Source organism: Pseudonaja textilis, chromosome 3 (genome assembly GCF_049901715.1).
Source record: "Pseudonaja textilis isolate UNSWEBS1 chromosome 3, rPseTex1.2, whole genome shotgun sequence".
In the NCBI taxonomy this organism is placed as follows: domain Eukaryota; kingdom Metazoa; phylum Chordata; class Lepidosauria; order Squamata; family Elapidae; genus Pseudonaja; species Pseudonaja textilis.
In genome coordinates this window covers 88,889,417-88,906,396 of record NC_141992.1, presented here as the reverse complement: position 1 = coordinate 88,906,396, position 16,980 = coordinate 88,889,417, and the positions used below count along the sequence as shown (strand labels likewise).

Here is a 16,980-nt window from a genome sequence, read left to right as displayed (position 1 = left end):
AGAGGGTGACTTTGAACTAAATGATAGTACTTTGTACTAAAAAATATTTTTTTAAAAAAATATGTATTTATTTATTAAATTTATATCTTGCTGCCATCTCACTGTCAAGCAACTCAAAGTGGCTTTATCATCATAAAAACAGTAATATCACTGTTAAAATGTTAAAATATTGAAAACAACAGCATTAATAGTTAACAAAAACTGGGTAAAATAGGAAGCTATTCACAAATTAGATGGAAGTGAGATCTTCTCAGTCTATTAACTTAATTTTACATCTACTAGATATAACCAATGGGAAGGTTTAGTTATAACATTTATTAATAACGTTGGTTGTACCAGCAGCATTTTCAGCTTCGGAGACACCTGAGATACTAGAATAACAACAACAGTAAAAGTACTATTAGTTAAGCACATTATACACTGGCAAGCCAACATATCTGCAGGCAGAGGAAGATTTCCACCATAAAACAATCAATTAGGTAGATTTTCTGCTATAAGTAGATTTCATTATAGAAAGCTTTAATTCATAAGATGTTTGAGATCCTCAAAATGGTAAATAAAGCTTGCTGTTGCTTTTAACATATTTATTTCAGAAAATATATCTGTTTCTCACAAGACAAATTAACAGTGTGTATCTGTATATATAAATACATACAATATAAAAACAGATGTGAATATGTATACCAGTATTATTTAAATGCTGGTAAAATTCACCTATTAAAAACTTCTTCATCATCTATATGAATCTGTAGAGTTGGAGGTGGGGAAAATGACATAGGTTATACTGTTCTGTAATTCAGCTTTTGTAAAGTCATCTTTCGGATGAGAATGGAATAAAAACATTCACTACAGAGTCCTGGTTTTATTTTACAAAAAAAAAAAATGTGCTTGGAGTTCACCATTATTTCAAATGACATATGCTTGAATACCTGGCAGAGTGTTCACATATGCTTAATAGGAAAAACAGCAAGTACCTTATATTTAGACTATGTTATCTATAATTACAGAAGAGAAATACATATATTGATATAAGACATTTAATAAAAGTTCCAGGGGATTCATTAAGTAGTAAAAGGCATTATAGCGATGTTAGTCTATTGATAAAAATCTAAAATCCAAAGGTGGTTATTTCTTTATGCAACCAAAATGGCACAAAATAAAGATAATTAAATGCATTTGAAAACAGGTCCAGTTAATTCAGTTATTATTAAAACAAATAGAAAGCAGTAAATACAGATACAAAGCGATGATACAAAGGATCGACGAATCTTGGACCTATTTGTTGTAAGTTGTGTCTTCTGTGCTGTACACCTCAGATTTATAAACCATGGATTGCCTTGAGTTTATTATACAGGTGTGACTAAGCTTTTAAAGTTGAATCTTTCTCCAGTAGGGTTCTGCCTATGGCCCTATATAATAAGCTATCAAAATAGATTTAGAAAGAGCAGGCTGCTACCTCTCATTCTTCTAGAATGTTTGGAGAAGAAAGAGAAGACTGGGTGAACTGTCTTTCACCCTGTTGATGGATCAATATCTGTAAAATAAACAATGCATACACAATTATTTAGGAACAGACGCTTTGGAACTTAGATTCAGTAAGAAAGATTCTAGCTACTGTTATTGCCCTTCATGTGAACTGGGAGAGAAAGAAATAACACCATGGTAAAACTTCTTTCTCTTTTGAAAACAGACATAGCAAACTAATGAACAAGCATGCTGAAAAAGCAGATGTTGCTGAATTGTAAAGTCTGGCTATAACTTAAGATCACAATGTGCTAAAAATGAACTTAAGCAGAGACTTTGAAGAACAAAATCAAACTTCAAGTGATCAAGCAAAATTAGGGTAAAACCAATCTACGCATATACACAAGATAGATATGAGAGGAAGGCTACAAGGCATATGGAGAAATTAAAGTCTTCTTATACCTTCAGTTACTTATTGAAAAGACAAATCGAGGCAGAACTTAGGGCCAAATTTAGCTATCAATATTGTATCTCTTTTCTTTTCTAGTAACCTTTTCAGTCTCCAGAAGATACTTTTTCCCCATCTTGTTTTCCTATCAACTTTCAGGATCTTTCTTTTCCCCACCATGATTATTTTCAACTAAATAATTTTTTTATCAGAACATTGAATATGCCCTACATTAATCCAGACCTCTACACACAGATAACCACTTTTTCATTCTGTAAGTTCCATTAAAACTACAATAAATCCTTTCTCAGATTATAGTGGAAGAACAAAAAGAAATGTTGCTTGCAAAATGGAAGGATTTCCGAATTGTTAAGACACAATGGACAAAAATCTTCCAAAGCAGAATTATTTCCTCAATTTAACTGCTTAATCGTCATAAATAAAGCTTCAATGAGTAAAAGCTAAATGATTATGCAGTTAGTTTTGTTTTGTTCCCATTTTTAAAAGAACTCTCTCTGGTCAGTTAAAATATTACTGCTTGGAAAAAGGATATATTATTTCAGGAAAGCAAAGAAAACCAAAGTTGAATTTTAGTTGTGCAACTGGAGGGGAGTAGGCCAGGTTAGGGAATGGAAGATGAATTGGATAGAACATGTACTGCTCTTCAATAGTCAGAAATACATAGAAGGGATCTACATTAGAAATGCTCTGTTCTCCATATGGGCAAAAAACAAGGAAAAACACTATTTAAAAATATCAGTCTGGCTCTCCATGATGGAGGTACCAACATACCCAAATGTGATAGATATGGGAAAAATTGTAAGATACCAAGGTATTTTAAATGAGAAGGGGAAATTTAAAAACAACAGGAATTGAATAGCCAAGGGATAAATTTAGCATGGTGGCCTCATGTACAGATATAATCTAGATATTATAAAGAAGTTAAAACATTATTTTTATAAAGAACCATCAAAATTGGATCAAATTTTAATAGGACTGGAGGAGAAACTGATTTAAAAATTCTATAATTATTTATTGACTATTAGAATGGAACAAAAACAGTATGGATATCTATTAGAAATTAAACTAGAAGAAGAACAAGTTAAAGAAACTATGATTGCTTGGGGGAAGAATTTTGGATATGGGATTGATTTAGAGAAATGGCAAAAATTGTGGTCTCAAAATTATAAAATGACAATGTCAACAGCATTTAAAGAAAATTTGTATAAGATGTTTTACAGGTGGCATTTCCCCCCGACAAGAATAGCAAGAATGTTCAAGAATAAATCCGAAAAATGTTGGAAATGTCATCAAATACCTGGCTCATATGTGGTGGACTTGTGCAGATGCGAGAAAATACTGGACTAAAATCCACACGTGGTTGGAAAAAATGACAAAAAAACATATAGATTTGAAACCAGAGATATTTTTATTTGGAATTCTACCTGATACATACAGTAAAGATTTAAAATATTTGATTGTAAATGTATTAACAGCGGCTAGTATTGTATTTGCTAAAAATTGGAAAAATGAGAAAATACCATCGCAGGAGGAAACTATTAAGAAAATATTGGAATGTGCTGAAATGAGTAGGTTGACATTTGAAATTAGAGAACAAGAGGATAAACAATTTTACAAAATTTGGGATCTTTTCTATCAATGGTTAGACAATAAAATATAATATTAAAATATGTAGAATTTTAGAAAATAATGAATATATAAAGATGTATTTCTTTTCTTTTTATTATTATTATATTTATAAAATGTTTCTAGATAGATTTGGGAGGATTATATGAATTGTTATAAAATAAGCTAAGTAAATTATAGTTATCTCGCAAAGTATATGAATGAACAAAATTATAGTCAAATGATTGATTAATAATGATACTAGGGTATTCAATTTTTGATTGATAATATGAGTTATCATGCAATGTAACTGTAATTGAAACTATGAAATGGATGCACAAAAAATTTGTAAATCAACCGACACACTGTTTGTACACTTTATGGAAGAAAGTTGGATGTTTTTATGTTTTGTTTGTTTTTGTTTGTCTTTAAAAACCAATAAAATTTACAAAAAAAAAAAAAGAATGGAAGAGGAGCAAGTAAAGGAAGTAAATGGGCTAAAAAGTTTGGGTATTCAATAGAATTGGACAAATGGCAAAAGTTGTGGGATAGAAACTATAAACTGACAACGTCCACTGCATATAAAGAAAACTTATACAAAATGTTTTATAGATGGCACTTTCTCCCAGCAAGATTAGCTAGAATGTTTAAGAATATATCGGCCAAGTGTTGGAAGTGCAACCAAACCCCGGGCCCATATTATCACATGTGGTGGACATGTCCGAAAGCAAAAATTGTTGGACTAAAATACACACCTGGCTAGAAAAAATGATAAAGGAACATATAGATTTAAAACCAGAAATTTTTCTGTTGGGCATCATACCAAACAAATACAGTAAAAAGAATGAATATTTAATAATACATGTATTAATAGCGGCCAGAATAGTGTTCACACAACGTTGGAAGAGTGAGGAGATCTCCACAGAAGAAATGATAATAACAAAAAATTTAGAATGTGCAGAAATGAATAAACTAACATTTGAAATTAAAGAAAAGGAAGACACTAGGGATCTGTTTTATTGATGGTTAAATGAGAGAAACAAGAGTTAGAACTTCAAAAACTACAAGAGAAAGATTAGGGTTGACCACTGTAATTTATTAATTTTAATTAATTTTGATTAGTACTAACAATTTATATGTATCAACATTATGAAGGAAAAGCACTGTTATTATAAGATTACTATTAGAGAATACTATTATTATTACCATGATGAATATTATTCAAAAGAATTGTAACCAGACAACACACTGTCTATATGGATTTTGAATATGTTGCTCTTTCAATTTATATTAATTTTTTAAAAAGAAAGAAATACATAGAAGGGATCTAAGTGATGTTTACCTGTAGAGACACAGTTCATAGTGGGAAACCAGTCATTATTTCTGCATGTGGCTATTGGTAAATGGTGTTCAGGATAATATCCCATATCGCAATTAAATGAAATCTCATCACCGTCTATGAAAGTATTCCCATAGTTATAAGTCACACGACCATGTGGCAAGTGTTTAGGAGGAATGCACTGTTCTAAAAAGAAAATAGATGCATGTATTTTTATTAAAAAATTTAAACACAAATCAAAAATTGACAAACTAATATAAAGTAAGAAAGAAAAGAAATAAAAGGAAAAGGAAAAATTGCAAACAAGCGAAAAAAACAAGAAAAATAGAAAAGAAAGAAAATACAATAAAATAAGTTGATTGAAATTTTTGTGGAAATTGAAAAAATTCTCAGGGTTTTGGGATTTTCTGGTAATTATTCTTTGACTACTCCCAATTTCTAAAAATGGATGATATAAATGCAATATATAACACATTCTTTTTTCTTTTTCTTGTTAGATGTCAGATAATAGAAAATATATAAGAAAACTAAAATATGTAACTCTTTGCAAAATTGTATTTAAAAGTGTCCAAAACTGGTTCATAAATTAATAAAGCAGAGATGTTTGAAGAATCCCTCAATTTGTTTTAAGAAGTTGCAGAACTGTTTTGCCTTTGAATTCTCTTCAGCCCTACAAATGTGTTATGGAATGCTAGTAGTTTTTTTAATAGATTTATCCTAATTATGATTTTAAAATAAAGTTAATATTATTGGGGCTTTCCAAACTCATAAAAGTGAAACTTAAAAAAGATGCACTTACTATAACATTGTGGTTCTGGATCCCAACCAAAATTAGTGCATTTGATTCTATCCCAATGCTTTTTATTTCTCGCCAGAAAACCATGATTACATTTGAAACCAATTGTTTGCCCCACTTTTTTGGGAAAAGAGACATCACTATAAAATATATTGGACCAGGATAGTGCTCCATTCTCTATAAGAGGAAAGTCACACTGTTTTCCTTTGAAGAAAGTAAAGACAAACAATTAATCAATTCCAAAACATCAACATATTCCACCCATTTTCATCATTGTTAGAAAGCTCTCTTGTGTGTCATTTCAAAATATTAGCTTAATATACTCATCATCAAAATGGATTACCCAACTTTATACCCCATAATGAAAACTTATTCTACTGATTTCAGGTGAACTTCTAAATACATTTAAGATTTCTTTCTTAAAGCTGAAACCATTATAGGTTTGAAACAGTCTTTGTTTTCACAAATGGAAGCATTCTGCAAGGAACAATTCTACTCAGGGAATATTAATGGTGTTTATCTGTTTCACTTACTTTCATCTGAAAGTCCTTTCTTGAAATCAAAAATACTCCATGAATGGAAAGAGCACTTAGGCTCTGAATCCTCCACTCACCAATCTACCCATATTAAGGCTACCAAAATTGATTAATGGCAGTCTATGGTAGCCATCGTATTTAAAAATATGTTTACTAGTTCAACATATTTTTTATTTAAACAGTTGGAACCTAGGATATGTTATAAAATTCAATAACATGCAAATTAATTTCCAAATTTCAGGAAATTTCTCACAAAAACTAAAAAGCTGATTTGAATAACTGCAATACAAAAGATTATATATATATATATATATATATTTCTGTATAAGTAATCAAAACTAAACCCTTCTATATGTTATACTTTGGCAATTCTGCAAGGCTTCATATTTCTCAATCTTACTGTGCATATTTTATCTGTCTACTAAATATAATAAAAGGAAAAACACAGCAGGGAATAACACTCAACTTGACTGGAGTCATGATTATCAGGATTAATGAAAAATTAACGCCCAATTAGGATGTCATATTTCCTGTTCAAGAAGCTGTTGTTTTTTTATTCAGATTTGCATCACATGCCCATATCAATTTGAAACACCACCTTATAGGGACCTCTAAAATCTCTTTCCCAATTTAGACACTGGGAAAATTTGTATCACAGGAGACACTTAGATTCTGCAGAGAGGTACTATGGAATGAGATTGTGCAACAACAACAAAGGACAGGAATAGGAGCAACTTTGTGGGATGCCATCAGGAACATTGGAAATTGTGATCATGGCTCATTGCAACATCATACTTGAGAGCCAAGCACCAAACACTCTAATTGTGATCATGTGACCACAGGGATACCATAATAGTTGCAACTTCACGAATCATAAATCCCTCTTGTTCGGTGCTGTTGTAATATTGAACAGTCACTGATTGAGTGGTTATTACTCAATAACTATCTAAATTTATAAAGAAATCTAGTCACAAATATTTTAAAATGCCAGAAAATGCCCAATGTCTTCATTCTGATGAAAACTGAACTTGCATAAGTGTTTTATTTCTGGAATTTTTCAACACTTAGGAAAGGGGAATGATGTTACAGTTATTTTACCTCTTTATATTCCTCTTTTTAATCCTGTAGTTATAATGTCTTTACCTTACACAGCATCATGCATTAAGCACTTTTTGATAGCTTTTTCTTCACTGCCTTTTTATTATTATTATTTTTGAAGCCTACATGATTCCTCTATGATAAAGGGTCAACTTTTAAACCAACTCAACCTTGTTCAAATTGAGCACTTTTCAAGTTAGCTAAAGAGCATGTGAGCGAAAATATGGATATGAAAAGCAGGAAGAAATATGAAGTCAGACTAGAATCTTCACTGGTTACCATATGGCAGTGTTTCTCAACCATGGCAACTTTAAAGCATGTGGACCTTGACTCCTAGAACATGGGTATCAAACTCACCATGTCACATTGCTGTCATGTGACGTTTGTGACTTTTCCCCATTTGTGAAGCTGGGGTGGGTGTAGCCTGTGCGTGACACATCTGGCCCATGGACTGCCAGTTTGACGCCCCTGTCCTAGTATTTCCTAGCCAGCTATGAATTTCCTAGCTAGCTATGAATTTCCTAGCTAGCTGATGAATTCTGGGAGTTGAAGTTCACATGCCTTAAAGTTGCCATGGTTGAGAAACACTGCCATATGGAATACCATGTCATTTCTATTTTATCCATGATTAAATGAAAATAGCAATAAAAGACCAACTTTGAGTATTGCAGAGATATAGATGTGTACAACTGAATACATTACTAGCCCTTAAGATTTGGCATTGAATTAAAAAAAATATGCAGTATCATGAAAACTACTTACTGACACATTTTGGATTTGGGAACCAGCCACCTTTGGTGCATTTAGAGATATTTTTATGACTTTCAAGCCTATATCCTGGTTTACATGTTGTGTAGATAATGTCTTCAACGTTGTAACTCATCCACAGAGGGAAAAAGCTACCATTTTCTACTCGAGGAGCAGGGCAAATGACTTGTATGGAAAAATAGAAATATTGTTATGAAGTTATTATGTTTCTCTATTTTCTATCAACATTCTGTAGTTTTTGGTGTCCTATATAATACCTATGCTCTGACAAAATAATGAGGGCAATCTGTGGTTCCAATGCAAATACATGTAATTGGAAAACAACATCTAGAAAGGTGATTAAATTTTGCCCTTCTACTTTCTTGGGCTCCTTCCCTGGTTTATTTTTGAACCAAGATCCTAAAAGATATGGAGTTTTTTTTCCTCTCAGAGGACATGAAACAAACTGAACAACTGATTTTTCTCACAAAAACATTGCTGAAAGATAATAATGCAGTTCCTCATCTTTCTGCATTATGCAGTTCCTCATTTGCTACCCTGAATTGTTATTACAGTTATGTTGCTTAAATTGGCATATGCAAAATGGTAAAGGTCTCCTAACAATTAGTTAAAAGCAAGGAATTCAGCAAATTTAGTCAGTTAACCTGAATAAGATTTTGGTTATTCTTTTCAAATAACCACAGATATGTTCAAATATCTGTGTATGATATTTGTTTGATTAGAACTGATGCAAGGAAACCAATATCTTTACTGAATACCCCTTGTATTTCTCCTTAAAAAATACTCTTGAAATGTTTTATTGGCATCATACTATTTTAATACCTGGTGAAGTGGAATTCAATACTAGTGGTGGCAGTCTCCTAGAAGTGATAGCAGCCGCAATAGAAGTCTCTGCACCATCAGAAGAACACAATACATAACACAAAAATTATTATGCAGATTCTTTCCATTGATTTTTAATGAATGTTGGTATCATATGCCACCTTCCTTTCTCATACACCAAGTTCTAGTTTGGAATTGTACGGTACTCACAGTTTAAAATTTATAATTCCCCTGATTATAATCAAGAATAATTTTGTGGAAAAATAATCTCATTTTCTCCAGTTGATTTAAACTCAGTTTAGAAATCACAATTGCCCTTCTATGCAATAGAAGGTTAACTCTGTCATGACAGATTTTTGGAAACAGCAGATCCTAATTTTATAGAGTTCTTCAGGACATTCAGATATTGTGTTCTTCCATTGTGTTTCTAAAAGGTAAATGACCGAAAATTCTTCTGCTTAAAAGCAGTTATTGTGTGAACTCAGGAAAATCTAAACAACAAATCATTTTCATTATACTATTCCTTATCTATGTGGAAAATATATTATCCTTCTACTTCTGAAAATCTGGGTAACTTGGATAAGTTTTTATACCACTCTGCTCCTTTTAGAAGCAAAACATGACAGGTAGTCCTCGACTTACAACAGTTTATTAGGTAACTGAAGCTACAGCGGCATTGAAAAAGATGACGTATGACCATTTTTCACACAACCATTGCAACATCTCCATGGTCATATAATCAAAATTCAGAGTCTTGGTAACTAGTTCATATTTATAATGGTTGTGATCCCCTTTTGTGACCTTCTGACAAAGTCAATGGGGAAGCCAAATTCACTTGACAACTGGGTTAATAACTTAACGGCAATAATTCACTTAACTGTGGCAAGAAAAGTAATAAAATGGGGCAAAACTCACTTAACAAATTTCTCACTTAGCAACATTAATTTTGGGCTCAATTATGGACCTAAGTTGAGGACTACCTATATAACTCTCAAAGTAGGAAAGTCTCTGTGGCTGCTGTGAAAACACACCAAATTATTCTTGAATGCCATGTACATCTGCTAGAGCTTTGATGTGTTTGATAAATCTGGGTTTAGGTTTGGTCCTTTGATTGTAAAAAATAAAATATGTAGATCAGACCCAGTAATATAAAGTGAAATGGGGGAAGTATATAAAAAACAGGATTGGGTTTGATAACAGTGAGGAATCTGAGAAACAAATAGGTCAAGGCATGGCAAACGGGAAACATTTTTAAATAGGATATGAGTAAACCTAAGTCATATGTAGGTTTATGGTGGTCCAAATATATAATCTAAATGGAAAGAAAGCAGCAATCTAGGTAAATCAAAGACAGGAAAAAGAAAAATATAACAATTAATTTGTTAAGGTTAAAATAAAGCCTGTTGAAATTGATTCACAATAACAGTACATTTACCAGAAGAATTACAGGAAGGTAAAGTTAAATTCCCATCAACACACTTTCTGACAGAAGGAGATACAATGGAATATCCTTTCCTGCATGTAAATTCTATTGTATGCCCATTTCTTATCCATTCTGAATGCCGTTGTCCATCATTCAAAAGAAGATTTCTATCATCAAGCTGCTGTTTTGTGAGAATACAGGGTGCTAAAGAAAATTGAGAAAAAATATAGATTGCCTTTGTGCTGGAAGCTGATATTCCTTTATTTTAATTATATTTCTTTACCTATATATGTATGCATTTAAAATAGTTATTTAATTAAAATACTAAAATACTAAAACTAGTATTTTCTACTGAAAATGATAGACAGCTTTACTGAAAATGATAGACAGCTTTCTCCTTCCTCAAGCAAATAAACTGTTGAAGCCACACAATGTTTTCAGGAACCACTGAAGCTGTATATCAGGGATGTCAAAATCACGTCATCACAGTGGTGTCACGTGACATCTTGGAACTTTTCCCCCCTTCACTAAACCAGGCAGGGGCGTGGCCAGCATCCAGCCTGCAGGCCTGGAATTTGACAGTCCTGCTATATACACTTATTATACTGCTTGTTTTCAGCCATTTTCAGTGGTTCTTGAAAACATTGTATAGCTTCAGCTTTTCATCAGCTCAAGGAAGGATAATGCCTTCCACCGTTTTTAGTAATATGAACTCTATTTGTAAGTATGAGGCTAACATACCAAAACAAGTTAAAAACAGAGTTAGGAATTGAAATAATTCTTAACCCAGGACTGCCTGTACTCCTGTGCTGAGACCTATAATCATCATCAAATACAACAGAACTTTCTTCTGAATCAACCTCTATAGGATTGTTCTGGCTTCACCAAAGGATGAGGAAGACATTTCTTTTTAAAAAAGAAAAGATTCTGTCGGCTCAATAAATGCTCATGGCTCACCAGGATCTGAATCCAAAGCCAAACCAAACATCTTAAAAATTATGTTTGGACATGAGGATAACACCTTTTTAGGCAGATTTCAATCTACACAGAAAATTGCAGTTCTCTAATTTCAGTCTACATTCAAGAAGTATCTCTGTATCTACCTTATTTTTTAAGTAGACGACAAAACTGGTTTCATTTGATCAGAAATGGAACAATTTCTTATAAAGTAATTTAAAAATAAATAAATAGAATTGTGTATACTTTAAAAGTTTTGGAGTTTTTTTCAGAATTTATCCAAGTCTGCAAGAACAACACCTCTCCTTCATTCACTAAAGCAAATTTATATCTGTCAGGTTTCACGTGAGCCAAAACAAAGTAAGAGTGTGTCTTTATGTCTCCTGACATAAGAATTCAATCCTCAAAGTTAATGCTTCTTTTAAAGCACTTACAGTTGTCATTTCATGCTTATGGAATAAAGAGTTGAAAGGTCCAGAGCACTTCTTTGAGATAATTTTCAAAGAATGCACAATCTTATAAATAAGTATATTTTGTATTCTTCAATCACGTTTTTGGGAATAGTTTTTTTATGCATAGTTGTTATTATATTCTGTCTGTAATTTATTCTGTCTCATTTATTCAGAAGACCAGTTGCTATAAACCGTCAAAATTTATTTAACAACATTATATGAAAATCCAGTACCTAGGTTGTTTGTTCATTCATTCATTTGTATAAGCAGCAATAAAATTATTTTTATTTGTATCTAAAAGTATTATATACTGCTCCATTCTAGAGATTCTGGGCAGATTACAGTCATAATACAACCAAAAAATAAGCATTCAAAACCAACAAAAGTAATTCAACAAAAAGCATTAAATCACAACCAGAAATAGTAATATTTGGAGATATAGAACTTTGTGCTTATTTAGAAGACAATATTTTACTATGCAGGAATAGCCAGCAGTGCCTCTGTTTTCATTCATTCATTATTTATTTATGCTAATTATCTGCTTTTCTTTATGACAAGTAGTTTTCAATTCGCATGGAAAATGATTCCTACAAAGTGGTCACATTATAAAAATTTGCGCCTGCACAGTGATGTTTCTATGGAGAATAAGGTTCCAGCTCAATGGAAATAGGCAATTAAAAATTTTAAGCATAAATGTTACAAAGTTAGTTAGTTTACTTTATTAATTAGCCCATGGGCCATATCAAAGTGCAGAGTACCGAACAAAAATTACCAAAATCCAATAAAAACAATTTAAAATGGAATTGGAATAAATACAAAGTTATGAAATATTGTATAACCATAAAAAAATAAACCTATTTCCAAAGTGCACCTGCAGTCTCCAGTATTTCTGCCATAATTCTTCAAATGAACCTCTTTCCTTGAACAGTCTTTCTTTCCTCTGTTTTGTATACATGTATATACAATGGTTAGCATCTTCAGCAGCTCTCCATATGTAGCCTCAACTGCCAATGTGCTAGCCTCAATTGTATACATGCTAGTCTTACATTAACTGAATTTTGACTTGAATTTGACTATGCAATCTGGTATCAATTTATATTTTGTATTATTTGAACTCCCACTGATTGTGATCTACCTATATGTCCAGCTGGTTGTTTATTCCATCTTCTTTTTAAGGAACTGCTCAATTATTCCTTTACTTACATTACTCTCAAGCTACACTTAAGTAATCATTTCATCACATAACCCACTTACCGAAACACTTTGGTGGTGGTATCCATCCTTCTTTTTTACATGTTATCCAGTCAGACCCTTCCAAATCATACCCAGGATAACAGTTATATTGTATTCTGTCATTTTCCAGATATTCCTTTTGTTTATTCATTTCAATTCTTCCAAAGTCAATTTCAGGTGGGCTGCAGACTGAAGTTACAATTAGCAGCATGCAGACAATTGTTTTTATTGTCTTTGTTTTCTTGGCAGCACAACAAATGCAGCATGATTTTCTTAAGTTAGATTCCAATTATTATTCCTTCTCCTAAAATTCATTCATATTCCTGTGCTATTTTTCCTAAAAATTGCCACATTTTTTAAATAGCATCTAAATCTTAAATTGGTCTTTATCTCAGTCCACTATTCCATCTTGTTTGAAGGCTTCCACCATTGTTCCTCTGCCAAAGAAGTTCCCTATCAATAACCTCAACAATTACAGACCGGTGGCACTCACTCCTATTATCATGAAGTGCTTTGAGAAATTGGTCTGCTGGCACATCATTTCTGGTTTTCCGCAAACATTTAATAAACACCAGTTTGCATTCAGAAAAAATAGATCTACACAGAACACTATATCCATCACTCTTCACACTGCTCTGACTCATCTAGAATCGTTGGAGGGCTATGTGAGGATGCTTTTTGTGGATTTTAGTTCTGCGTTTAACACAATTCTTCCACATAGACTGGTGTCTAAACTTCTGGACCTTGGGCTTTCTAATTCAATCTGCCTTTGGATTATGGATTTCCTGTCTGGCCACTCACAGTGGGTCAGATTAAGTAATCATACCTCTTTAGCCCTTATTCTTAACACTGGTACGCCACAGGATTGTGTGTTGAGTCCCTTACTCTATGCTCTTTATCTGCATGACTGCATTCCCACTCATGTTAGTAATACTATTGCCAAATTTGCAGATGATACAACAGTGGTGGGACTTATCTCCGGGGGATGAGTCTGCCTACAGAGATGAGGTGGACCAATTGTTTTTGTGGTGTGGAGACAACAACTTAGTCCTCAACACCAATAAGACCAAGGAGCTTATAGTGGATTATAGAAGGAACAGATCAGACATCCAGCCCTTGCTTATCAATGGAGACCGAGTGGAGCAAGTGGCCAGTTTTAAGTTTTAAGACTGCCCACATTGCAGTCCTGGTCAAAAGGGTCCAGCAGAGATTATGCTACCTGAGGCTTCTCAGAAAACAACAACTGAATGAGAAACTGCTGGGGACCTTCTACTGCTGCACCAAAGAGAGCATTTTAACATACTGCACCTCTGTATGGTTTGCCAATTGCACAGTGGCAGATAGGAAAGTACTCCTTAATGTCATTGCCCAGAAGATCATTGGTTGCCCTCTCCCCTCTTTGGAAGAGTTTTATAGCTTCCGCTGCCATAAGAAAGTTCAAAACATTCTCAAAGATCCCTCTCATCCTAGGAACCCTTTTTTTGAACTATTACCATCTGGCAGATGGTACAGAATAATAAAAACAAGGACAAATAGGCTGAAAAACAGCTTCTATCCCAGGGCAGTAATTCTTTTGAATTCTTCTGTAGAGTGCAGTGTTGGTGTGGTGTTGGGGGTTTCCAGTTCAATGTGTAAAGGGTGAAGGATGTGTGTTTGTGTTTATTTCCATGGTCGTGGTCATGATGTGCACTGAAGATGGTGTTTGATTTCATTGTACGAGGTGCAATGACAATAAAGTAAAACTAAACTAAACTAAACTAAACTAAATAATGACCCTCTTAGCTCACTGCATTCCAATGTTTTTAATATTGACCACTCTGCTTTAAGTACTGATTGAACTAACGAAGGTAGGATATAAATAAATAGATAAATAAGGGGTTTTTTTGTTAAAGAATACAATTGTTATTGTCACTATTAGCATGAGATTGCCAATATGCTATATGCTTATGAAGAATACATTTCTATGTATAGTAACACCAAATGAAAATGGCATGTCACAGCATTCTAAGAAGTATAACATTTTGCTGAACAACTTCAAAAACATCTGTGTATTAAACCACTGTTCTATAGTCACTGGAAAATTAATAATGTAGCTGTCGGAATTTTACCATTTTAAATTTTAAAAATGCAAAACTGATTTTTTTTCTACAATTCTAATTCTTATAGGAATTTGTTGTACAATTGTGAAATAATTTATAGAATACTTTTTGCCACGTGTGTGTGTTTGTGTGTGTGTGTGTGTATTCTCATATAGCTATGTCCATATTAAAATATTGAGAACTTACCATGGTCAGAAGTACATAATCCTAGAAGAAATGATACAACGCACAGCAGCCAATCCACCATTAAGCTCATAGTAGTTTAGTAATTATTTTCAGAATGTGGTCTTCTAACTTTTCCAACAAATAATATCTTAAAGATTCTTCTTCTTCTTCTACTTCACCAATTGTTTCCCTGTGTGTATGTTTTACTGTTTAGTACATAAAGTCCCTTTATTTTATATACTATAACTTACCTAGAATTTATTTCAGATGTAAAATCCACTTAGAATTATCTGCTAAATTGATTAGTTCTGATTAGTACTGAACAACAAATGGCAGACTGCAAAATTCAACAAAGAGCCTCTATTCAAATCTCAATTCTGAAATATGCATGGGGAAAGGGATAGGGGCTACTGAAATGTTTAGGAAATATCAATGCCCTTCTCTGAAAAGCATCCTGCTAAAACTTTCACTGTAGTTACAAGTTTGAATCTTCTCAAATCCTCATTCTTTCTCAGAGTTTTTACCACCTAGGATATGTATCTATTTTTATTTTAAATAAAACAATCTATGGAATAATTCTGATATTATTTGTCCTGCTTCAGTAGTATTTCTTGAGTATTTCTAAATTAGCCTAATTCTATACTTTCAATCAACTGAACTTGAAGTCTGTACAAAGATGATAAAATGTAACTAGACTGCTATTTTCTGAAAGAAGACAAAACATTTTTGGTCATATCATTGTGATGGCACCACCCCAGAATGTTCAGAAGACTGACGGGTTCTTATATTTAACCTTACAGATACTCTATTTCTTCCAAGAGAAATATTTTCTTTTGCTTTGCTAATTTGAAAATTACTGATACTTTTTCTCAACTGAGCTAGAAAAGTTTAAGCTTTCAGCATTAGGCTAATTTTAAAAATTAAACGTAAATTAGTTAAATTTAATATAGGTAAATTTAATATTAAATTTAATATTAGGTAAATTTAATATATTTTTGTGTCTGCTTTGTTTGTGCATGTTTTTGGAGGAGCTCATTTTCTTTTTGCTTTCTTGATTCTTCTTCCAATAAGCTTTAGGAAAACCTTTGCAACCTAGAGTTAAGACTGCAAAACTAAAAGTTCCAGGTCAACACACAATATAATCTGGTACAAACATAACTCATAATTACTTTAACACTGTTTTTTCCTTCTTCCCACAGGTATTACCAATGAATTATGAATTTGGGGCAGTGGTGTGCTAGAGTTGGATTGCCTCGGCTGGCAAGAGATTGGTTTTGTAACTTTGTGAGGGTTAAAAGCAGAACTGAGCCACAATGCTTAGTGCACCGATCAATTGTTAGTCATCTAGTACCTCAGCACAGCACAGCAATAGAGCTGGTATTTATCTTTACCAGTTTGGTGTTTGTTGCTTTATTTCTGATAGTATAGCAGATTTTGTTTTCCTGGCTGTTTCATAATCAGAAAATTGCTTGGGACATGATTATCTTGTTTACTAATTAAATGAATTTTTTTTCTTTTTGTACATATTTTACAAATCATCCACTCATGGGGAACTACCAAATGTTGGATGCTTCCACATGGAGACCTTCCAATACAATTGATCAGAAGACATTCAACACTTACTCTTTCCTTCCTGTCTAACAGATTTTCTGTGGGATTGGAAAAGAAAACTGGTGTAAAAAACAACGAAAAACCACTAAAGGAAACAGTTCCATGAATGAGACCAAGTGATTGCATAATAAAGCACCCTTCTT

The 16,980-nt window shown here is 32.8% G+C and overlaps 1 protein-coding gene across 4 annotated transcripts; it reads right to left on the bottom strand.

Annotated features, from left to right (window-relative positions):
• Positions 1 to 299: 299 nt before the first annotated feature.
• Positions 300 to 16,192, bottom strand: LOC113436188 (complement factor H-like). Of its 4 annotated transcripts, XR_015742954.1 has the most exons (9): positions 15,248 to 16,192; positions 12,984 to 13,151; positions 10,333 to 10,524; positions 8,898 to 8,966; positions 8,070 to 8,240; positions 5,677 to 5,877; positions 4,881 to 5,063; positions 1,457 to 1,534; positions 300 to 371 (listed from the first exon to the last, which is right to left on the bottom strand). XR_015742954.1 is itself a non-coding variant. In XM_026700468.2 (8 exons), the coding sequence occupies exons 1-8, from the start codon at positions 15,315 to 15,317 to the stop codon at positions 1,512 to 1,514; spliced, it is 1,077 nt and encodes a 358-aa protein (XP_026556253.2). In that variant the 5' UTR covers positions 15,318 to 16,191; the 3' UTR covers positions 873 to 1,511. The 4 variants fall into 4 exon arrangements, 3 of the variants coding, with proteins under 3 accessions (XP_026556253.2, XP_087786468.1, XP_087786469.1); XM_026700468.2 differs by lacking the exon at positions 300 to 371 and having other exon boundaries at positions 873 to 1,534; positions 15,248 to 16,191; XM_087930342.1 differs by lacking the exons at positions 300 to 371; positions 8,898 to 8,966 and having other exon boundaries at positions 873 to 1,534; positions 15,248 to 16,191.
• Between the last annotated feature and the right edge of the window lie 788 nt (positions 16,193 to 16,980).